At 44.1% G+C, this 25399-nt stretch overlaps 1 protein-coding gene across 2 annotated transcripts in view; it reads right to left on the reverse strand.

Annotated features, from left to right (window-relative positions):
* LOC126271939 (uncharacterized) overlaps nt 1-25399 on the reverse strand; it is an 891928-nt gene that overhangs the window by 47726 nt on the left and 818803 nt on the right. For both annotated transcript variants that reach the window (XM_049974360.1, XM_049974359.1), the window contains exons 12-13: nt 22958-23141; nt 11156-11348 (exon numbers count right to left, since the gene is read on the reverse strand). In XM_049974360.1, the coding sequence (XP_049830317.1) occupies nt 11156-11348; nt 22958-23141 (377 nt within the window). The remainder of the gene's footprint in view (nt 1-11155; nt 11349-22957; nt 23142-25399) is intronic.

A 25399-nucleotide genomic window follows, 5' to 3' on the forward strand; every position in this document is an offset into this window, starting at 1 on the left:
AGTGTATACAAATGCCTGTTTTGTTCTACTCACTGCATCCTACAGGGTGCCTATAATTAAAGTTTCGCTACTTGAGAGGACGCCCATGAAAAACAACGAGTCACCGTGGGACAATGGAAACATTTTTAAGAAACACGCGGAAGGGAAATAACGAATAAACCACTGAAAGAAATACATTTTAATTTCATTATGAGAGGGTGTGTGTTTGTGAACTGCATACCACGTTTACGTTTCAGGTTATAAATGATGTTCAGTGTGACGATCACCTGCTAACACGACAGCCTGGAACCGCGCTAGAGATTGCTGTTCTGTTGCCCGGACCATCTGAGGTGAGGTGTTGGCTACCTCCCTCGCTACGCTGATCTTCAGCCAGCAACTTGTATCAGTGTCCCGCGTCTCAATCATGCCAACAGTAATTTCTTCAACTATTTGTGTCGCAATTGGCCGTTGTTCTCTCCCTGGATCAATTCTCAAACAGCCAGTTCATCGAACTTCCAAATCACGTTCTTCAACAACAGTGCGGAAAGAGGACCTCTCCACATTCCTTTAATGCAATGATACTCGCCCAGCAGCACTATTGCTGTTGTTTCGATACAACAGTTTTATGAGGCAAAGCCCTGCTCACCTTGTCTAGACCGACGTTGACTGTCTGCAGCTGTAATGCACACTAATGCTTGTGTTTCAGCCTTACACCACTGTACCAGTAGCGCCTCTTAGCGGCGTGTCACGACACTAACTCTACTAACAACGGAAATCTTACATTGCATAGTCTGAACATCATTCCTATAAAGTTTCGTATCCATATGGGAAATAATTTTCCGTCTTCACTGGCTCAAGTAGCGAAAGTTCATTTATAGTCATCCTGTATGCCAACAGTCTTAATTAACTTAATGTCCTTGCAACACATCAGTACTGCATTTGAAGATGACCATCCTTATCAAAGTTTATACCACAACGGTAGATACGTACGAGTCGCGCACTCCGGTGAGTTGGCAATAATGGAAGCCGAACAATAGAACATTCTCTCATCTCACATCCTGTAACCCCGCAGTGGCCTCGCTACTTAACCCTCTGATCCTAAGTTAAGCGAACAGCTTTATTTATCCCACGGCCTCATTCTGCAACATCAATTAGAATTAAGTTCACCTTAAAAGGTTACTGTCTCTGTAAGGACTGAACAGAACTACTGCACTCGTAAGAAGTTTTTAACGTTAGTTGACGTTTTTGGATTCAGATGGCCGCAGTTTGACGACCATTGCATTAAAGAATAGAGAGCCCCCATGTTAAAAAAGATGTCAAGTGCATGATTACTTCACGAATGAGTCAATGTGTCAAATATTTTATGTCAAGCACGTAAAACCTTTATGGCTGAAGACTCAAAACTCTAATTATGTTGGTTTTATGGACCACATACACGGATTAACAGAACTGGAAATCGTAAGTAACACCGAACGATAACTTCACATCAAGAAATTTGTACTACAAAAGTTGAGTCTAAACTGACAAAAAAGAGAAAAACATCACAAAATGTAACATAATAATATATTGTAACTACTGCATAACACATTTATAAAAAGGAATATGTATTACCGGCCACTGGAGGTGCTTCACAAGCAAAAAAAGCAAAATGCGTATGGCAATAAACAAACTGGCCTCAATTAGTTGCACAGACAGAATATACTCCCATGAATTTTGAAGCAACTGAGGAACGACGGACAACAGAAAATAATGACGAATTCACTAGCAACTGCAGCAGTAGTGTGAATTAATCAAACATTTTCCTTCACATTAAAATTGCGTTTCTGTCGCACTTACAGGACATGACACATTCAAAATTTATTGTGAACACAGTATGGTAACTAATAAAATGGTCCGATGCAATTTGCTGAGCAAGTTATTTTCCATTCAGGCTTCGCTGTACCCAACACAACTAATGTGCAAAACAATGGAATGAAAAGAAGGAGAAATATAGGGACCGGGAAGATGAAGTAAAAACCACATGGCAACAGAAGTCTGTGCACATTATCGCAGTGGTAATGTGGGACACTGGCGATATACATAAGCTAACTCTGAAAGGCCTACACAACCTAAAACTGTGTTCTTCGTTCTGTTGACAACAGCAGAAGGCACATATGCTACACGCCCAAAGCGCTTTCAACTGGCAATGTCTTGTTGACGTGGAACGATGCAAAGGTAAACCCTAGCGTTCAAGTGGGGTGGGTTGGTTCTAAGTTGGAAGAAGGCAACACGACCATGCCTAGTAAAGCAACGTGATGTTCCAACCTCCTTCAGGACAAAGTAAGTTTAATTTCTGTAATTAAAAATGAGCATCGCATGGGTAGCAGTTGCTATAAAACGCGAATAACCAAAAATACCCTGTATGGAAATGATGAATATTAACACTGAAGAGACAAAGAAACTGGTACAGAGGCCCAATATCGTGTAATGTCCCCGAGAGCACGCAGAAGTGCCGCAACACGTTGTATAGACTCGACTAACGTCTGAAGTTGTGCTGGAGGGAATTATCACCATGAATCCTGCAGGGCTGTCCATAAATCCGTAAGAGTACGAGGGGGTGGAGATCTCTTCTGAATAGCACGTTGCAAGGCATCCCAGATATGCTCAATAATGTTCATGTCAGGGGGGTTTGGTGGCCAGCGGAGGTGTTTAAGCTCAGAAGAGTGTTGCTGAAGCCATTCTGTAGCAATTCTGGACGCGTAGGGTGTCGCATTGTCCTGCTGCAATTGCCCAAGTCCGTTGGAATGCAGAATGGACTTGAATGGATGCAGGTGACCAGACAGGATGGTTACGTACGTGTCACCTGTCAGAGTCGTATCTAGACGTATCAGTGGTCCCATATCACTCCAACTGCACACGCCCTATACCATTCCACAGCCTCCATCAGCTTGAACAGCCCCCTGCTGACTTGCAGGGTCACTGAATTCATCAGGTAGTCTCCATACCCGTACACGTCCATCCTCTTGATACAATTTGAAACGAGACTCATCCGACCAGGCAACATGTTTCTGCCGGCCGGAGTGGCCGTGCGGTTCTAGGCGCTACAGTCTGGCACCGAGTGACCGCTACGGTCTCAGGTTCGAATCCTGCCTCGGGCATGGATGTGTGTGATGTCCTTAGGTTAGTTAGGTTTAATTAGTTTTAAGTTCTAGGCGACTGATGACCTCAGAAGTTAAGTCGCATAGTGCCCAGAGCCATTTGAACCAACATGTTTCTAGTCATCAACAGCCCAATGTCGATGTTAACGGGCCTAGACAAGACGTAAAGCTCTGTGACGTGCAGTCATCAAGGGTACAGGACTGGGCCTTCGGCTCCGAAAGCCACACCGATGATGTTTCGTCAAATGGTTCGCTTGCTGACACCTGTTGATGGCCCTGCATTGAAATCTGCAGCAATTTGCGGAAGGGCTGCACATCAACCACGATGAATGATTCTTTTCAGTCGACGTTGGTCCCGTCCTTGCAGGATCTCTTTCCGGCCGCAGCGATGTCGAAGATTCGACGTTTTACCATATTCCTGATATTCACGGTACATTCGTGAAACGGTCGTACGGAAAATCCCCACTTCATCGCTACCTCGGAGATGCTGTGTCCCATCGCTCGTGCGCCGACTATAACACCACATTCAAACTCACTTAAATCTTGATAACCTGCCATTGTCTGCGCTAGACATTTGTTGTCTTATAATAGGCGTTGTCGATGGCAGCACCGTATTCTGCCTGTTTGGATATTTCTGTATTTGAATACGCATGCCTATATCACGTTCTACGGCGCTTCGGTGTATGAATACAACGAAAAACCCGTCCAAAGTTCCATATTTTACTTCCTTCTTTCATTCGATGATTAATTTTGGGCCGAGACCCATTTTCACATCATCGTAATGTACTCAAATATAGTATTTCCGAAGATGTGAAAACCATATCAAAAAGGTGCAACTGGATGTTAAAGCATACCTTAAATTCCGTAGCGAACTTCAGACCCGACCATTTCCTTACAACAGTTTCATCATAGAAAACAAAATCTAGCTATATTTTACTAGACATAAAGCCAGTTTTCACTAATATGAATTTGGGCGATTTCTTGCTATGATTTCTAAAGATAGCAATAGGTCATAACGCACACAAATACGGTAACAGCGGACAATTTTGGTATCCAAACGTACTGGAAATATCTGGCGAGGACAGAAGGCAGTCAGCTCGATGCGCCTGTTTGAGCTTCCCGCGCTTGCTGTCGAGTTATGTGAGCAGTGTTAATGTTGGCTCACCTGAATATAGGAACGTTAGGAACTTCACGCGACGGCGTTTCCTGTTGTGCTTATGACAACACAAAGAAGGCACAAGCATGTCTTACTGGGAACGGAAGCAGTGGTAGATGTCTATAAAACTTAAGACCCTCACAGCTTTAGAGCGATTCCCAGCAGCTAATACCGTAATTAGCATTGTCTTATTATGGAAACATTATCATCTCCGAACCCCTCCCCTCTTTTACACGGTAAGTACAAAATAACACTTTCGCAACATAAAAACGTAACAGAATAAAACTAACTTTCACATAATATATTTTATGCATGTTACTGCTTCTGGAACAACCACTCATTTCTTACACACTAGCAATAAATAGCTGAAACTCACGCATGACTAAGAGGTCGTTAGGTAAGCGTAACGTTGTTGGCATACTTATCGCTGCAGAAATTGCATGACTCATACCCGTATCGGAGATACACGTACCCACGTTTCTCAGCAGAAAAGCAAATCTTCCCAGTAATTGAGTAGACATTAGCAAACAAACCCCAGCATCACTTTCTATCGCGCAGCATCACACATTTAGGATTTTTCCTTCCGTACTTTTTATCTGGTAATCAACTAACTGTCTTTCCATGCTGCAAACAAGCGGATCCATAGAAACAGAAAAAAAAAAATCACAAACGAAAGCTCTCATTTCTAGAGCGCACCGGTTTCCGGTCAGTTTTTATATGGATGTGTGATGCCCTCTTGCACAGAACTGAAGCGTTACACTGTGTTTCGAACCTTAGCTGCACGTCGACCTTGTCAACGACATTTTTACAACTGGGTGCGGAAATAAAGAAAACTGCCATGTGGTACAAATATACTTCAGAACGCCGCGCGTAAAAACTGGATTCTTCTGGGGCTCACACCTCGGATTCTATTGGTGATAGGTAGGGTCAAGCGTTTCGCATAGCCTTTGCGCTGGGGACCATTTGTAAACGCGACAGAAGGATCATCTTAGTGTAACTATCCTACAGTAAGGCGTCAAAGTTATAATATTACATACTTCACCCAGCTCAGGCAAATGGACCGAATCGGTTGGTTCTTTCTGCATGAGAATTGGTCTATGATCCGCCTTAAGTGGCTTGTGGAGAGACTAATTAGTTCCTGAGACAACCCGAGAAAAGCGTTTCTTACAATTGTTTCTCTGTCAGCAGCGGGTATCTAAGTAACTAAAAGTAGAAAATTGGTCAAACTATAGCCGCACGATTCTAGAAGTGCCATCTTCCCGTTTTCAAAACTCTTGATTCGTTATGGTGAAACACGCCAAAAACATGATGTTCGGACACGAAAACCGAGTCGCAGATCCCAAGTCAGCTATGCAAGGCAAACGGTTGTAATTTTTATTATCTATTTCTAAGATCTCAATCTCGAACAACCTTGAAAATTACCTTGATATCTTTTCCTGTATTAGAGATACAGATGTTCAAGGTAACTATACTTGTACGCGTAAGATCCGATGGCAGGTGAAACGCAATTTATAAAGTGACGTAGCATGGAAGAATGTGCTGTAAATTGTCTCTGTTCTAATTAGAAGGGTTCCGGGAACCCCATGTTGCAGCACATGCAAACCAGTCATGCACGTAAAATCTGGTCTGAGGTGTAAAATTAGTTTTGAATTATTTCAATTCCCATAAGTAAACCATCAAAATTTTACTGACTCTTAAAATACTTTTCATATGAAAATGGTACAAATGGCTCTGAGCACAATGGGCCTTAACATCTGAGGTCATCAGTGCCCTAGAACTTAGAACTACTGAAACCTAACTAACCTAAGGAAATCACACACATCCATGCCCGAGGCAGGATTCGAACCTGCGACCGTAGCGATCGCGCGGCTCCCGACTCAAGTACCTAGAACCGCTTGGCCACGCCGACCGGCTTTTCATATGAGCCACATGCACTGCTGTAGCAGGGAAAAGAAGGGAAGCAGCGGAAAAGTGCTCGTATCGCAGCTTAAAAAATGGCGAATATTTCTCCTGTTTAAAAGGTCATGAGTGAAAAGTGGGGTACCGGCTCCTCTCTACCTTCGTCAGCACCTTTAAATTTTTTTCAAAAGTTTTGGCATGCGAACATATTCGCGCTTTTTTATTGTGAGAGAGAACATTGGTTGTGGCATAGTAATAGCGAAGGAGACAATTGTAGTGTGAGAGAAAGAGAGGGAGACAGTTGCAGTGGGATACAGTTGACAGTGACAGAACAGTGCTAGGAAAAAAGTGAAGGAGGCAGTACCGGTGAGGAGAAATAAAGAGAAGGTTGGTTGGTTGATTTGAGAGAGGGGACTGAATAGCAAGGTCATAGGTCGCATCAGATTAGGTACGAATAAGGAAGGAAGTCGGGCGTGCCCTTGTCAAAGGAACCATCCCGGTGAAGTGATGTAGGGAAATCACGGAAAACCTAACTCAGGGTGGCCAGACGCGGGTTTGAAGAGTCGTTCTTCCGAGTGCGAATCCTGTGTACTAACCACTGCGCCACCTCACTCGGTAAAGGGAAGGAGAAAATGGAACTTGGCGAGAGGCTGTGTCTGTGACAATAAGAGGAAGAGGGAGGTAGTAAGAAGAGACAGCAGCAGTGGGAAGGTATGAATGAGATAGTAGCAGTAAGAGCAAGAGCGAAACACATACAGTGGTAGGACACGGTAGTAGTAGGACAGAACGAAGGAGTCTGTTGCTGTAACACAGTAAACACTGACAAAGAGACACAGAAAGAAAATGGCAATGAGTTGAGCTGAACGTGTGGGTGAGAAAGAGCAACTGGGAAGGGACAGGTATGAGCGACTTAGAGCGACGGACTAGTGATTTGAGCGAGTTACAGGTAGGAGAGTTTGTGGTAGTGGCAGATGAGTTAACATGTTAAAGACAGTGCGAATATGTTCGCATGCCAAAATGTTTGCAAAAAATTCTAAAGTGCTTAGAAACGTAGAATGAGGCAGCTGAGCCAGTCTGGGTGGCCGAGCGGTTCTAGGCGCTACAGTCTGGAACCGCGCGACCGCTACGGTCGCAGGTTCGAATCCTGCCTCAGGCACGGATGTGTGCGACGTCCTTAGGTTAGTTAGGTTTAAATAGTTCTAAGTTCTAGGGGACTGATGACCTCAGCAGTCAAGTCCCATAGTGCTCAGAGGCATTTGAACCATTTTTGAGGCAGCTGATATCCACTTTACAGTCAGAGTTTTCTAAACAGTGACATTTTAACATTTTTTATGCTCCGATGGGAGCATTTCTCCGCTAGTGACGTGCTATACAGGGTGTTACAAAAAGGTACGGCCAAACTTTCAGGAAACATTCCTCACAAACAAAGAAATAAAATAAACGCTTACTTTCCATGTTAGAGCTCATTTTATTACTTCTCTTCAAATCACATTAATCATGGAATGGAAACACACAGCAACAGAACGTACCAGCGTGACTTCACACACTTTGTTACAGAAAATGTTCAAAATGTCCTCCGTTAGCGAGGATACACGCATCCACCCTCCGTCGCATGGAATACCTGATGCGCTGATGCAGCCCTGGAGAATGGCGTATTGTATCACAGATGTCCACAATGCGAGCACGAAGAGTCTATGCATTTGGTACCGGGGTTGCGTAGACAAGAGCTTTCAAATGCCCCATAAATGAAAGTCAAGAGGGTTGAGGTCAGGAGAGCGTGGAGGCCAGGGAATTGGTCCGCCTCTACCAATCCATCGGTCACCGAATCTGTTGTTGAAAAGCGTACGAACACTTCGACTGAAATGTGCAGGAGCTCCATCGTGCATAAACCACATGTTGTGTCGTACTTGTAAAGGCACATGTTCTAGCAGCACAGGTAGAGTATCCCTTATGAAATCATGGCGGTGAATCGAGGAAGTACAGTACATACTGACGAAACTAAAATGAGCTCTAACATGGAAATTAAGCGTTTCCGGACACATGTCCACATAACATCTTTTCTTTATTTGTGTGTGAGGAATGTTTCCTGAAAGTTTGGCAGTACCTTTTTGTAACAACCTGTATATGAACTGACGCACTTGTCTTGAGGTACGAGAGGTTCAAAAAAATGGTTCAAATAGCTCTGAGCACTATGGGACTTAACAAATGAAGTCATCAGTCCCCTTGAACTTAGAACTACTAAAACCCAAGTAACCTAAGGACATCACAGATATCCATGCCCGAGGCAGGATTCGAATCTGTGACCGAGGCAGTCGCGCGGTTCCAGACGTACGAGAGGTATATTTTTTAAAATAATACTTTTGTTTTCATAAAATATTTTGTGAATATAATATATTTTAATGTGGTCATTAAGCAATTTATGTTGTTACGTCTGTCACTTCAAAACGGCATCAATTTGTACAGGGTTTTCAAAATGTCGTGCACAGGCTGAAGAAGCTGATTGAGTAACAATACAAAAGCTTTGGATATCACGGTCTTGCATGTAATCCTGAGCCATGAATTCGCCAGAGATTATGTTCTGTTTGGGCATTACAGAAGGGGTTTAGAATGGCGACCATATCGCTGAATACTGGTAAAACATCTCCGTAAAAAATTCTGGCGCACTCAACCAAGAACACCGGGCATCGCACGGACCTTATCAGACGCTGCAAGACTGTTGGCGAAAAGTGTTTCTTCGCCGGCAGTTGACGTCACGTACAGAAGAGTTCTGATGTGGCCCCACATACACACAATATGTATACAATGAGGTGACGAAAGTCATGGGTTAGCGATATGCATATATACAGATAGCGGTAGTACCGCGCACACAGCGTACAAAAGGGCAGTTATTTGGCGGAGCTGCCATCTGTAATCCGGTGAGTCATCTGAAAAGGTTTCCTACGTGATTATACAGACACGACGAGAATTAACAGACTTTGAACGCGAAATGGTAGTTGTAGATAGACGCTTGGGACATTCCATTTCGTAAATCGTTAAGGAAGTTGAATTGCGAAATGCACAGTGGCAAGAGCATGTCGTGTAACGACATTTCGGATATTACCTCTTACAGTGGACAACGCAGTGCCCTTCACATAACGACCGAGCGCAGCTGCGTCTGCGTAGAGTTGTCAGTGTCAGACAAGCAATAGTGTGTGAGATAACAGCAAAAATCAAAACGTACCCATTAGGACAGTCGGCGGAATATGGCGTTAATGGGCTATGGCAGCAGACGACAGACGCGAGTGCCTTTGCTAACAGCACGACATGGCCTGCAGCGCCTCTCCTGGTCTCTTGACCGTATCTGTTGGACCCTAGAGGACTGCAAAAAAGTGGCCTGGTCAGATGATACAGGGGTGACAAAAGTCACTCCCCTGACCTGATTGCTCCATTGATCGTGACCATCTCGCGAAATCACCATCAAACGAAAAAACTACAAACTTGTCTAGCTTGAAGGGGGAAAACCAGATGGCGCTATGGTTGGCCCGCTAGATGGCGCTGCCATAGGTCAAACGGATATCAACTGCGTTTTTTTTTTTAAATAGAAACACCCATTTTTATTTCATATTCGTGTAATACGTAAAGAAATATGAATGTTTCAGTTGGACGACTTTTTTCGCTTTGTGATAGATGGCGCTGTAATAGTCACCAACGTCTACGTACGTGGTATAGCGTAACATTCCGCCAGTGCGGGCGGTATTTGCTTCGTGATACATTACCCGTGTTAAAATGGACGGTTTACCAATTGCGGCAAAGGTCGATGTCGTGTTGATGAATGGCTACTGTGATCAAAATGCCCAACGGGTGTGTGCTATGCATGCTGCTCGGTATCCTGGAAGACATCATCTAAGTGTCCGGACCGTTCGCAGGATAGTTACGTTATTTGAGGAAAAGGGAAGTGTTCAACCTCATGTGAAACGTCAACCACGACTTGCAAAAAATGATGATGCCCAAGTGGGTGTTTTAACTGCTGTCGCCCGAGAACTACTCACTGGTAGGAGGAAAGTCGTTACACGTACTGCCAAATGCATTGAGGTGACACACATTATTTTGAGCATTTATGGCATTAATGTGGTATTTACAGGTAAACACTCTGTAACAGCACTCTCAGAAATGATAAGTTCACAAAGCTACATGTATCACATTGGAACAACCGAAATAAAATGTTCAAAAGTACCTGCGTTCTGTATTTTAATTTTAAAAAACCTACATGTTACCAACTGTTCGTCTAAAATTGTGAGCCATACGTTTGTGACTATTGCAGCGCTATCTATCACAAAGCGAAAAAGTGGTCCAACTAAAACATTCATATTTATTTACGTACTGCACGAATATGTATTAAAAATGGGGGTTCCTATTTAAATAAACGCAGTTGATATCCGTTTGACCTATGGCAGTGCCATCGAGAGGGCCAACCATAGCGCCATCTGGTTTCCCCCTCAAAGCTAGACGAGTTTCGTTCTTTTTTTGTTTGATACTTGTTTCGTGAGATATTTGGCCCGGTCACGATGAAAGGACCACCCTATATATATATACCTCTTTAGATGCAATGCCTGAAATATGTGCCGTTGAGTACATCACGTACTTGCACAGAAAAGCGTGCACGTGCTCTATCTACTTGCATTTGTTGAGTAAATAAGTATGTTATCTTTGCTAAACTCAAGGCCCATGTGGACTGATTACCTTGTTGTTCCTGATATTCCAAAGCTTTCACTGGCTCAAGGTTTAAAGATCAGGAGTTCGTATTCCAATGTTGTGGTACTCGCGCTTGGACTCCTCTACCACCTCTTTCAGTTTGCCTGCAAGCTTATGAATCACCCTGTGTAGAACTTTATGAGTAATGTGTGACGGTCATCAGAGAGCTGTGTAAACACACGTCAGCCGCTGCTGTGTCTGCGAACCAGGCGAGACAGACAGAGGGGGCAGTGACCAAACTGCTGGCACTCACCGGTGCGGGGGCGGCGCCGGGCTGCGAGAACATGGCGATCTTGTCGCGCACGCTGCGCTCGCTGGCGTCGTCTCGCGGCCGCCGGCCGGCGGGGGCGGCGTCCCGTGCGGGGGTGGGGGCGGCGTCCCGCGCGGGGGCGGCAGGCGCGGCCCACGGCTTGCTGGGCACCGGCGGCGGCGGCTGCGGTTGTTTGCTGCAACAGACGTGAAACGGACGCGCTCAGTCCAGAGAGTTCTTCACGACAAAATGCCAATTTTTTGCTTTATTTCGCGTGAACTTTACAAAATTTCATTGAAGGCACTGCCTCCATGAGATGCCGTTCGACACGGAGTTAAGAGGCACGATCAGAAAGTAAGCGTATTGTGATCATAACGCGCTGTCATCTTTTTTTTTTAGAGTTGGCAACACTGTGTGGTGCAGGGGATCCCCTGGCCAAAAGGGGCACTGCAGATACTTGGTAGTACGTAAACTCGCGTTGTAGTGTCCACTTGCGTGAAAGATGTCGGTAAGTGGCAGCAATGTGCTGTGATCTGCTTCATACAACTACCGGAATTTGAAGCCATTTTGACTATTTTTCGACCGTGACTGTCTCAAGAAATATGTAAAGGTTTCATTTTTTACTTTACCGCAATCAGTCACAAACTTCGATAACTATTGTATGACTTATTTATTTAGTGACATGTTTCGAGGTAAATCTCATCTTCAGGCTAAATGGTACTGCAAAAACAAGTTTAAAATAAGGCCATACAGATGTTATATAGTCTTTTTGTGAATGCTAGGGTCATCCTGTGGAAGAAGAGAAAACTTGGTTAGGGCTGATGTCACTTTGGAAGCTAGACGGATGTCTTCTCTCCTTCCATAGGATGACCCCAGCAGTCACGAAAAGACTATGTAACATATGCATGGCCTTATTTTAAAGTTGTTTTTGTAGTGCCGTTTAGCCTGAAACTGAGGTTTACCTCGAAACATTTCGCTAAATAAATAAGTACTACAATAGTTGTCGAAGTTTGTGACTGGTAGCGGTAATTTAATAAAATCTTTGCATAAGACCTATCGGAACGCCGCGCGGGGTAGCCGATCGGTCTAAGGCGTCTTGTCACGGTCGGAGACGCTTAACCCGTCGCAGGTTCGAGTCCTCCCTCGGGCATGTGTGTGTGTGCGTGTGTGTGTGTGTGTGTGTGTGTGTGTGTCATCCTTAGCGTAAGTTAGATTAAGTAGTGTGTAAGCTTGGTTGGTCCCATAAGACCTTACCACAAATTTCCAATTTTGTGTGGAGCTATGAAAAAAATAAGCAAAATATACAAACTGAGTAGTCCATGCGCAAGATAGGCAACATCAAGGATACTCTGATCTCAGGAGCGCCGTGGTCCCGTGGTTAGCGTGAGCAGCTGCGGAACGAGAGGTTCTTGGTTCAAGTGTTCCCTCGACTGAAAAGTTTAATTTATTTTCAGGCAATTATGATCTGTCCGTCCGTCCGATGCGAGGTAACTGCGCCCGAGTATGTGGACGCTACACCTAAACAAACATCGAAACACACGACGTCAGTCGACTACAGCGCACGGAAGAGAGTATTCATGCTAACGAGGCTCCCTGGCTGGCAGTTGACTACTCGCTACTTTGGACGAGAGTGCATTAAGTACGTGAGATGTATTCCGTGGGAAATATGAATCCAGCAAAAATAGATCGCGACTTCAATAAGAAGGCACGTCCTTTCGTCTACTAAACGCACGGTTTTGCGGTGCGGTCGCAAAACACAGACACTAAACTTATTACAGTGAACAGAGACGTCAATGAACGAACGGACAGATCACAACTTTGCGAAAATAAAGAAAGTAAACTTTTCACTCGAGGGAAGACTTGAACCACGGACCTCTCTTTCCGCAGCTGCTCACGCTAACCACGGGACCACGGCGTTCCTGAGCTCGCACTATCCATGATGTTGCCTATATTGCGCATGGACTACTCAGTTTGTATAAAAAAATGGCTCCGAGCACTATGGGACTTGACTGCTAAGGTCATCAGTCCCCTAGAACTTAGAACTACTTAAACCTAACTAACCTAAGGACATTACACACATCCATGCCCGAGGCAGGATTCGAACCTGCGACCGTAGCGGTCGCGCGGTTCCAGACTGTAGCGCCTAGAACCGCTCGGCCACTCCGGCCGGCTCAGTTTGTATATTTTGCTAATTTTTTCATAGTTTCACACAACTTCTTCCTGTTTTCTCGATTGATCTGTGTTCATTTTTTCAAGGCCTATCCACTGTGCCAACTTATAACTAAATCTGAGGGGGATGCGATGGGGAGGTTCCCTTGCAAGAAACAAATCCATAAAGGACACTTCAGCTCTTATGAAGATGAGATTATTAAACGCGAATGAACAACCTCAGCTAAACTAAGATCAGACAGACCTCTTCTACTGAGTGGCAGGGACCGTCGAGCATTGCAGAGGGTGGTCGTAAGGGATCGCATGAAATCAGCGGATGGAGTCAATCGTGAGTTACAGAGTGCTATCAGCAGCCCAGGTGGTACAATTAATGTGCGTAGGGAGCTAGAGATAAAGTACAGTGGGCGGGGGCAGCTCCACATTGCTGTCAACAGCGGTACGCGGCGCTTGAGATGGTGTAAAGAGCGACACCACTGGAAAATGGGTAACTGGAAACGAATGATTTGGAGTGGTAAACCGTGCTATAGTTGAAACTTCCTGGACGATTAAAACTGTGTGCCGCACCGAGACTCGAACTCGGGACCTTTCCTTTCGCGGGCAAGTGCTCTACCATTTTTTTTAAAAATTCATTATTTTCTTATTTTTATTTATTTTTCTTTTCTTTTCTTTTTTTTTGCATTTTGTTCGTTATTGATCGTTGTGTTCGGTCGTTGCGGACGTCGCAAGACATCCTGTTCAAGCTCGATGGTTGATCCTTCGACTCAGTTATTTATTACAGAGGCCAACCTGCTCTCTGACCGAACACGCTGAGCTACCGTGCCGGCGAAAAAATTTTCCACGCGAGGGAAGACTGGATCCATCTGAACTACCCAAGCACGACTCTCGCCCCGTCCTCATAGCTTTACTTCCGCCAGTACCTCGTCTCCTACCTTCCAAACTTTACAGAAGCTCTCCTGCGAACCTTGCAGGACTAGCACTCCTAAAGAAAGGATATTGCGGAGACATGGTTTAGCCACAGCCTAGGGGATGTTTCCAGAATGAGTTTTTCACTTTGCAGCGGAGTGTGCGCTGGTATGAAACTTCCTGGCAGATTAAAACTGTGTGCTTCTGCGAAGTTTGGAAGGAAGGAGACGAGATACTGGCAGAATTAAAGCTGTGAAGACGGGGCATGATTCGTGCTTGGGTAGCTCAGACGGTAGAGCGCTTGCCCGCGAAATATAAAAGGTCCCGAGTTCGAGTCTCGGTCTGGCACACAGTTTTAATCTGCCAGGAAATTTCATATCAGTGCGCACTCACCTGCAGAATGAAAATCTCATTCACTGCATTGTTGTCACTGCTATGGTGTCGGATTCGTGTTTCGGCTTGCAAGGTGGCATACACTTTCAAGCATCAATACCAAACTTCTTGTGGTACCAACATAGGTTCTATGTAGAGGCGATCGATTACAATCTTGACTGTCGGCAGCGTGGCTGTAGACAGTTGTGTATTGTTTCTAATGCAGCTATCTGTGTGGTCAGTTCTGCCAACTGCAATTGCAAGGAGCGGCACGATAGCTCAGCGTGGCCAGAGGGTTAGCTGCCCTCTGTAATAAAAAAAAGAAAAACTGAGTTAATCGATCAACGAGGAACTTAAACGAGTGTCTTACGACGCCCGCCCCGACCAGATGCAACAAACGAAAGCGAACAAAATAAGATTTTTTTTTTTAAAGGATGGTGGAGCACTTGCCCCGAGTCTCGGTCCAGCACACAGTTTTAATCTGCCAGGAAGTTTCATACCAGCGCACACTCAGCTGCAGAGTGAAAATCTCATTCCATGCTATATTTGGTGGCAATCCGATGACACTATTTGAGTTCCTCGAATGGCTGGAGACCGTTACCTGCCCTCATATGTAGTGCCAGTTGTGAAGTACAATGAAGGTATTGTTGCGGTATGGGGGTGCTTTTCGTGGTTATGTTGTGATCCTCTTATTGCACTTGAGAAAACGCTAAACGCGGAAGGATATGAACACAATTTACAGCATTGTGTACTCCGTACAGTAGAGGAAGAGGCCGGAGACGATGTGTCTCAGTATCAGCACGGACAACGCACTTTGTCATAAAGGCAATGGTTCGTGAACAATAAAATTTATGACATGGACTGGCCTGCTGCCCTGAGTTCCTACTTGACGGAACATCCTAGGGATGAGTTAGAACGTCGACCTCATTCCAGCCCCCAGCGTCCAACATGAGAACCTTCTCTGGTTTCGACTCTTGACGAAGACACCTCACTGAAACTGGCACCAGCAGAATTCAAGCGGTCGTTTAGAAGATGGGTGGACGCTTCCGACATTAATGTCCACCAGTAGGTGTCTGGATGCTTCTGACCAGATCGTGTATACACATAACAAGCATGTATTACAAGTGAAGATGCTTCGTAGATAAAAGGAAGCCAAACGCGTATTGCATAAAAAACAGACTTCTATATAAATGCCTTGACGGACTACATCTCTAAGAACATAATAATAATAATAATAATAATAATAATAATAGACAAAGAAGCTAACCTAGTAAGGGCAAGGAAGATGGAGTTGGCTTTTCAACTAACAAAAAACCTGCATAACAAGAAATCTACTTCCATGTCATTGTTTAACTGTGTTTTGGAAACAATAATTACAGAATGGCGAGACCAATACAGTTCAATCAATCAACTTAGGTAGAAGTAATGCTAGAGTAGATTGCCTTTGCAGATGATCCGGCAATTTTGACTAGGGATATTACTACAGGTCAAAAACAAACTGAATTTGTGGAAAAAGTAGAACTACAAATATCTTTCGAAAAAACGGAATATATGACAAGTAACAAACAAGCACCAAAGTTTTTGGACGCGAAATATGGAAAAATAAAAGGGTTTCCCCAATTTAAATACTCGGGGGAAATCATACAAGAAAACCGTCTGGAAAAAGTTGCAAACGAAGTTCGCTGTCAAAAAATGGCACCTCCATTCAGATTAACACAAAATATTTATAATAAAAAATCACTTTCTAAATTCAGTAAACTTAGGCATCACAACACTGTAATCAAACCTGAATGTCTGTATGGAGCAGAAATTTTAATTTTAGCCGGCCGCGGTGGTCTAGCGGTTCTAGGCGCTCAGTCCGGAACCGCGCGACTGCTACGGTCGCAGGTTCGAATCCTGCCTCGAGCATGGGTGTGTGTGATGTCCTTAGGTTAGTTAGATTTAAGTAGTTCTAAGTTCTAGGGGACTGATGACCACAGATGTTAAGTCCCATAGTGCTCACAGCCAATTTTTTTAATTTTAAACAGAAACAGGGATATTGAACAAATTTCAAACAAAGAAAGAAAGATTGTTAGAAAAATATTAGGCCCCAAAATTACTGAAGGTGGAACTTATAGCCTGACAAGTAATAAGGAAGTAGAAGAACACACAGACATATGTGGTGACATGAGAAAACGAAGACGTATGGGCACATTAAATGAATGGCGCCCGCTAGGTTGGGAAAACAAACAGCAATATTCTACGAACACAGAAGTGAGGCCAATTAAATGGATCGCTGCGATTGAGGAAGATCTTAAAGTAGCCGGTATAGCTCAGGGGGACTTTACAGGTAGAGAAACATTGAGACAAAAGATATTTGATTGGAAAGTTGGTCAGAGGCAAATTAGAAAACGGACTGGAACACCGTGGTCTGATGAAAGAGAGGGCCTTCATTCTGATAGGATGAAACAAATTTGGATACAAAGGAAGGCCAACCATCAAATACGATAGTGATTGATTGTACGTCGCGTGGTCCTATCAGGACGAAACATTAATAATAATAATAATAATAATAATAATAATAATAATAATGACGTAATATACAAGGAGATAAGAAACGACAGAAAAGGTAAAAACGATGACATTACTAATGTCTTCAGAATGTTACTAATGTCTTCAGAATGTCAGAAGATAGGTGTGGTACGGTAATAAAATAGACGGTCGCCACTGATCCGCTACCTAAGCCCTTATCTCGTGAGCCAGCGTTGCCTGTGAGCAGCGTCAGACAAGAGGATTTCCCTTGTACAGTGATAAGGGCGACAGCCTCGCTGATAAGTCACTGTATCGCCATCATGTTTTCTCTCATCTCTGTCTCCATTATCAAGTATCGTTTGTTAACGAAATTTCATGTATGGCCTTCTTCGAGCGCCAACCATTAAACAGGACCGAGGTACTTTAACCCTACGAAGATAATCACCTTGGGTAGACCTCCCATACAACAATGTGCACGACATATTTTATCAGTTGCAAGTTCAATGCTATTTACCTTGTAGATAAGATAATTTCACTTGATTTTTGCTACTGGTCAATGTATAAATTATAGCTCATCATCGAAAGACGACTAAACATATTTTTATCTTCAGTGTAAGGCGCTAGTCACTCAGTCTTTCCTGCAAGTGCATAGTGACAGAAATGTGAAAAAAAATTAATGAACTTCAAAAAAAGGTAAGCATATTTTGAATGGAATTTAGTTTATGAAGAATAGGTTGCATCTTTTATATTTCATTGCTCTTGTTGTAAGGAATCAGTCTTGCGACAGGTTTCCTGTCTGTCTCTTTCCCTCTAGAGGTAATATAATCATTTCTATATCACTACATGTACACGGGTACTCCGCAAATCACACCTAAGTGTCTGGAAAAGGGTTCGTCGAACAATTATTAAATAAATCATCCATCATGTGTTTTGGGGATTCTACTCTTTGCCTGTCTCTACAATTTTCTACCCTCTGCTCTCTCCAACACCAAGTTACTTTGTCTTTTCTTCTCACGAAATTTATCGCAACCTTCTTTCCTTTCGTATTCCTTTTCCAATATCTTTATTCAATAGCTTATCTGTGCATTTTTCTGTAGCACCACACGTAAGAGCTTCGCAGGTTCTTTTTTTTCAGGTTTCCCGTTGTTCACGCCTCAATTCCAGACACATCTCTGCTCCACATGTGCACCTGGACTATCTTCCTCATCCCGCTAACAATATTCACCGGTGAGCCAACACATTGCGACCACTGCCACCGCACCTCAGTCACCTGAGTTCTTGACGATGACAATTTTCACTAAGAATTAACGCAAACAAGGAGAAAACGATATGTACCAAACAACTTTTCTGTCTTGGTTTTTATAAAATCTGAGAATGAAGCCGGCGTATTAACGAAACAAACAAAAGTTTTGTGTTTTTCAACATAGAATGAACAGTTCACTTTTGATTGGAAATACAGTCCTGGCCAAAAGTCTTGCACACCTTAGAAATTTTCCACGTTTGCGACATACTTAACAGTAAATAAACCCTTTGATTTAAAAATTAGTTCGTCGGCATCGAAAAAGTCCAAAAACATAGAGCCACCTCAAAGCTACCAATAAAACATCGGGCGTAGTAAAATTTGTCATTAAAATATTTTTCTGTGTAGCAATCGGTACGCTACATTCGCTCGTTGTGGACAGATATCGCTAATCTAGTGCTCTTTTTCTGTTTGGATTTATGAGATCGGTGCTACTGCTGCGTTTTGCCTAAAAGAAACGAACTTATTTTAGAAAAATGAGTGCAGATATAGCTTTTGCATGAGCAAGGGAAACTGCAGCTGGAGATTTCGAAAACTGTGAAATGTTCACGCCGATCTGTACAACGTGCTACTGAGTGATTTTCCATGACCGAGTCGCACTTAATAACCCCAGAACTGGGCGTAAGCAGATCACAACAGACTGTGAAGAGCGAATGGTAATAAGAGAGTCGTTAAAAAGAAGAAAGAAACCTCTTTAGACATCGCTGCTGAGTTGTCTGAAAGTTTTAACAAAACACCACTCGTAGACGACTCCAAGAAGGAGGTCTAAAAGGTTGTAAAGTCAGGAAGGAGCCACGGCTCTCTGACAAGAATAGAAAGGCACAGTATGAGTGGGTTCTAAAACACCAAACGTTCACCGAACAAGACTGGTCAAATATTGTGTGGTCTGACGAAGCAAATATTCAGGGTAGGTTTGTCAACTTGATGCTCTAACAACCAATACCTATTTGGGTAGGAAACAAAATGTATTAATTTAAAAGCCCATGAGCGAATTCTCTACAATATTTATTCAAATTTTAGATTTTTAAGTCACCAGGAGTGACGTACTTCGGTCGCCGAATGGGAGAGGAATGTAACCCAGAGTGTGTGGCATCTACCGTAAAACACGGCGGATCGTCATGACCTGGAACTGCACGAGCGCTGCAGGAATGGGACAAATTGCCGTATGTGAAGTCCACATGGATACCACAAAGTACATAGATGTCCTAGAATCTACTTTACTGTCCTCTTTTACAATCCTTTTGGCGATAGAAACATGGACGACGTTAAAATCCAGCACAATGCAGCCTGCCATAAATCTATCCACACAGTGATCTGGTATCGGGAAAATAATATTGACCTTCTGTACTGGTGTACTCAATCACCAAATCTGAAACCCATAGAGTGCTTACGGAGTTTATTGAAGCGTTAAGTTAGGCGGCACACAATCAAGTCAAAAAAAGAATTAAAAAACGGCATGCGCCTTGAGTAAAGCGCCATACGTGCCGAAGATTGTACAAAGCTAGTTTACTCTCTACCAAAAAGAATTTGGGCTGTAATAAGGGCAAAAGGTGGGCCCACGAAATATTGTCTTTGTGTTACTAATAAACATTATAAACTCAAACAAATTGTTTCTGTTTATTTATTTTTCTTTTTCTTCAAGGACACTCAAAGTTACCTAGGGTGCTCAACACTTTTGGCCAAGGGTCTAGGTTAGTGAGTTAAGAGGGGGTGATACAATTTCATAATCGATCATCCATTATCAAAGCAAAGTCGATTGCGACGTCTACCAACTAACTCTTTTAATCTAATAAAAATTTCTTTTACGTGAACTCAATTTTTTTATTACAGAGTGTATCATCTGATTTTGAAAAATCATAGGTATTATATTAGTTGAGATGTGTGCGTGAACAACTTACTGTTGCAAGGAGCAAACTCTCGCGTTTTACATGGTTCCACCAAGATGTGCGCCCACTTCAGTTATAGTAAAAATGGGGTTGGGCTAACAGAAAGCGTTTCGTGCTCTACGTCTTGCGCAGTGGGGGTGAGTAATAACTGTTCAGCGTGATTTTCGTATTAGGAATGGTGTGGATCTTCCTACAGCACAGACGACGGATTAAACAATTCCGAGGAACGGCTTGTCTGTGCAAAGGCAAATCGCTGGGTCGTCCCCGAGTGTCTGACACAGACGTCGAACGCAACCGCCATAGTTTCACTAGCAGTCCGCAGAAATCCCTTCGCCGTGCAGCTCGACAGCTTAACATGCCCCCGATGTCCGTCGGCGTGTATTGCGTCGACATTTACACATGAAACGATACAAAACTCAGCGACTGCACGCTCTTCGTGAAGGTGACAAACAACAGCGTGTGGAGTTCTGTGGAAGACGACAGTTTTCTTCCACGCTTAGTGGAAGGTAAGATGAACCGTGATAATGTGTGAATATGGGGTACGGAACAACCAATGAAGTTGTACAACATGAGAGAGACTCTCCAAAATTTAATGTTTTTTCTGCAGTATCCCGGGAACAGGTGTATGGTCAATTTTTCTTTCCCGAGAACTCTATTACAAGAAGCATATATCCCGATATGCTTGAGAACTTTCCCACAGTTGGAGACTGATTCGAACAACTTCATTTACCAACAGGATGGGGCACAGTCTCTCTGGCATCTAGAAATGCGGGAATTTTTAAATCAAAGGATTACTGAACGATGGATCGGTTGCACTGGACCAAATGATTTAGCCTTACATTACTGGCCTCCAAGGTTACAGGACCTGACTGTATGTGATTATTTGTTGTGGGGGTTTATAAAATACTTTGTTTATGTGCATCCGTTACCAACAACAATGAATGAACTGATACATCACATAAGAGCAGCTGCAGAGATGTGTACGGGCGATTAGACGTGCAAGAGTGCTGGAAGCTGTAACTCAAGACACGCTCGCTGCAGTGTGGGAATTCTGCACTGACATATGCCGTGCATCTCAAGGGGGGCATATTGAAGACCTATGAAAAGGTATGAAAAAACACGTTTTGAGTTTCCGTTAATCAAAAAACAAAATTCATTGTAAATGTTTATTAGTTTCAGAAATACAGACGTGCCAAATCGGATGATTCTCTTTGATATCCCCAGGTAGATATAAATAATTCTTTAAATGGTTCAAATGGCTCTGAGCACTATGCGACTTAACTTCTGAGGACATCAGTCGCCTAGAACTTAGAACTAATTAAACCTAACTAATCTAAGGACATCACACGCATCCATGCCCGAGGCAGGATTCGAACCTGCGACCGTAGCGGCCGCTCGGCTCCAGACTGTAGCGCCTAGAACCACACGGCCACTCTGGCCGGCAATAATTATAGCAAGTATACAGCGTTGTGTCGCTTACCATAGTTACGTGAATTTATTTCATAGTGTGATGGTAGAAATGTTAAGGACCATCGTTAACTAGGCCGCCATGACCGGCGGAAAGGGGGGGGGGGGGGGAGGCTCAGCCGCCGCCGTCCCCCCGCCCACCTCTAAGGGAAAGGAAAAAAGCGTAGTTAGGTGTTCTTTTTTCCGGAAAATGATTTACAAGTCGGCATTAGCGTATATTTTTAAAAAGGGTCGGAACAGGAAAATTTTTATGGCTACTTAGACGTCGCGATTCGTCTTCCAAAATATTGAAAATATAGCATAACCACCCCCCCCCCTCCCCCACCGGCAAAGTATCGTAAGGGCGCCCTTGTTTACGTGCTGTAGCAAGGTTTCCATAAAATTAATTTTATATTGCTGTGAGTCATTAATTTTTGAGGTTACTTAATTTATTATTGCAAAAGTTGGTAATGCAAAACCTAGCGTCATAGACTGAAACATTTCATACATTTTAAGTTCGTATTCTTGACAGGTTCCACTGTAGTGTTTCGTTAATTCACCCCCAGCAAGCAACTAACTGTGGTAAGTCGATGCTGACTGATGTTAAGTGCACTCAGTTTGCAAGTAAACAATTTTAAGAACACATTGAAATATTTTTAACACTTAAAATTTGGATAGAATTTAAGAATTTAAAAACATGTCGTCACTTAAGAAAATTTTGAAAAGAATGACGTATGCGAATAAACAACATCACAGTGTACGTACTTGACATGTTTTATTGAAATTTAACTGCGTAGTTTGTAACTACAACTAACTTGTCCCTTACAACTGTTTGGGTCAGAGGTCTTGAACTGATGCCGTGGCAGGTCGTACAGAGCAACTATATTTTTAACTTCAGTGAATATTCTTCACATCTTTATTGGCAACAGAGCAAAAACACGGCCGATGTCAGTTTCTACTGTGAAATTTTGTGAGTTGTTTTCGTAATAAATATTGTGCTATGAAAAAATGTTTGGACTTATCGGCATTTACGTAACATGCAGTTAGAAAAAAAAACTGACAGCAGAACACTGGGGTCATAAATCTGCAGCCATTAAAATTCGTCACAGAACATTGATGAAATCTATGAGTTTGATTTATGGCACGGCTGAATGGGCCTTGGTCGAGCACACGAAGGGTCGAGCACGCGAAGCGCGCCGAGAGCTGGCAAGTACTGACCTGTCCATCTTGTGGTCGAGCAGAGCCGGAGGCGTCGGCGGCGAGTGCTGGTGTGGGTGGGGGTCTGTGTAGGAGGCGGGGAACTCGTCGCCGTCCGGGGGCAGTCGCGACGCGCTGGGGGGCGGCACGGGAGACGCTGGGGGCGGCCGGGTCGCGTCCGGCGCCGCCTCCATCGCGTGCCCGCCTGCAACACACACCACGACGCCTTGTAGCGTTCCTCACTGCTGGAAGCGTTACTTTGTTCTTACAGATTACACAAGAGTTTAGCGAAGCTGTAGGCTGTCGTGGGATGTTCCACCAACAGCAACCACTTGCGCTGTGATTTGGTTGCTGTAGTCAAAGCTAGAAAGGTTATCATATTGGTTGGTTGGTTTGTGGGATGAAAGGGACCAGACTGCTACGGTCATCGGCCCCTCCAAAACTTAAAAACACCCACACAGAACAAAAGCGAACCAGGAAAAGATGACAGACGACACAGGACAAGAGAAACTTAGACAAAGATCAGACAAAACGAATTAAAATCACACAGAGTGTGACGGTGGTTGGCCGACCAGAGAGAAAAGAAAGGAAAAGCTAACCACCGAGAAACACATTAAAAATTCAGCCTAAAACCGTAGGCTAAATGCCAGACTCAACACAAAAAAGGACGAACACTTGGATTAAGTTATAAAAACCCCCTGCCCGAATAAAACGCTATACTAAGCCTATCATGGCAGTGTCATCTGTTAAAAGGGCAGAGAGCGTATCAGGCAGCGCAAATGTCTGCCTGACCACAGCTAAAAGGGGACAGGTCAACAAAATGTGGGCCACTGTCAACGCCGCCCCGCAGCGACATAGAGGAGGGTCCTCCCGACGCAGTAAATAGGGTGTGGCCAATGCAGAGCCGACAAAGGACAACTGAGTCTCTGCGATTGGCTCGCATCGATGACCGCCACACAGTAGTCGTCTCCTTGATATCATGGAGTTTATTGGGTGTGGTCAGATTGCGCCATTCAGCGTCCCATAGCGCAAAAACTTTGCGGCGTAAGGAAGCTCGCAAATCAGTCTCCGGGAGGCCAACGTCCAGAGATGGTTTACTGGTGGCCTCTTTCGCCAGGCGGTCAACATTTTCATCGCCGGGTATCCCAACATGGCCTGGGGTCCACACAAAGACCACAGAGCGGCCGCAGGGGGCAAGAGCATGGAGGGACTCCTGGACAGCCATCACCAGACGAGAGCGAGGGAAACACTGATCGAGAGCTCGCAAACAGCTCAAGGCGTCGGTACAGATAACGGAGGACTCACCTGAGCAGAAGCGGATATACTCTACGGGACGGAAGATGGCGAGCAGCTCAGCAGTGAAAACACTGCAGCCAGTCGGCAAGGATCGTTGTTCGTAATGGTCCCCTAGAGTTAGAGCGTAACCGAGACGACAAGCAACCGTCAGTGTAAAACACGCCGGAACCCTGATACATGGCTAGGATGGAATAAAAGCGGCGGCGGAAGGCCTCCGGAAAGACTGAGTCCTTCGGGCCCTGCGACAATTCGAGCCGAAGGCAAGGGCGACGCACACACCACGGGGGTGGGTTATCATATCAATTTATTGAGGTCCCATACTCCGAGGAGCGTACTAGGCCACTGCCTTCCTGCGACCGTAATGGGGATGAATGATAATGATGAAGACGACACAACAATACCCAGTCATCTCGAGGCAGGGAAAATCGATGACCCCGCCGGTAATCGAACCCGGGACCACGTGCGCGGGAAGCAAGAACGCTACCGCAAGAGGTGCGGATTATCATTTACGAAGAGTAACTAAATTAATAACCACATACATTCCATTATAGCATGGGAGGCCCTCTAAGTACTGTACTACACCGTTCTAGAATATAATTTTACACTTAATATTACATAGAGAACTGAGAAGCAGGCGGTGCTAAGTATGATGATACGCCGTTAAGACGTGTGAGTTTCAGCTCGCTCCTCAGCGAGCAAAGCAAGTTATACACGACTGACCATTAAATTTCTACACCAGGAAGAAATGCAGATGATAAACCGGTACTCGTTGGACAAATATATTATACTAGAACTGACATGTGATTACATTTTCACACAATTTGGGTGCATAGATCCTGAGAAATCAGTACCCAGAACAACCATCTCTGGCCGTAATAACGGCCTGGATACGCCTGGGCATTGAGTCAAACAGAGCTTGAATAGCGTGTACAGGTACAGCTGCCCATGCAGCTTCAACACGATACCACAATTAATCAAGGGTAGTGACTGGCGTATTGTGACGAGCCAGTTCCTCAGCCACCAATGACCAGAGGTTTTCAATTGGTGACAGATCTGGAGAATGTGCTGGCCAGGGCAGCAGTCGAAAATTTTCTGTACCCAGAAAGGACCGTACAGGATCTGCAACATGCGGTCGTGCCTTCTCCTGCTGAAATGTAGGGTTTTTTA

This window comes from Schistocerca gregaria, chromosome 5 (genome assembly GCF_023897955.1).
Source record: "Schistocerca gregaria isolate iqSchGreg1 chromosome 5, iqSchGreg1.2, whole genome shotgun sequence".
NCBI lineage: Eukaryota > Metazoa > Arthropoda > Insecta > Orthoptera > Acrididae > Schistocerca > Schistocerca gregaria.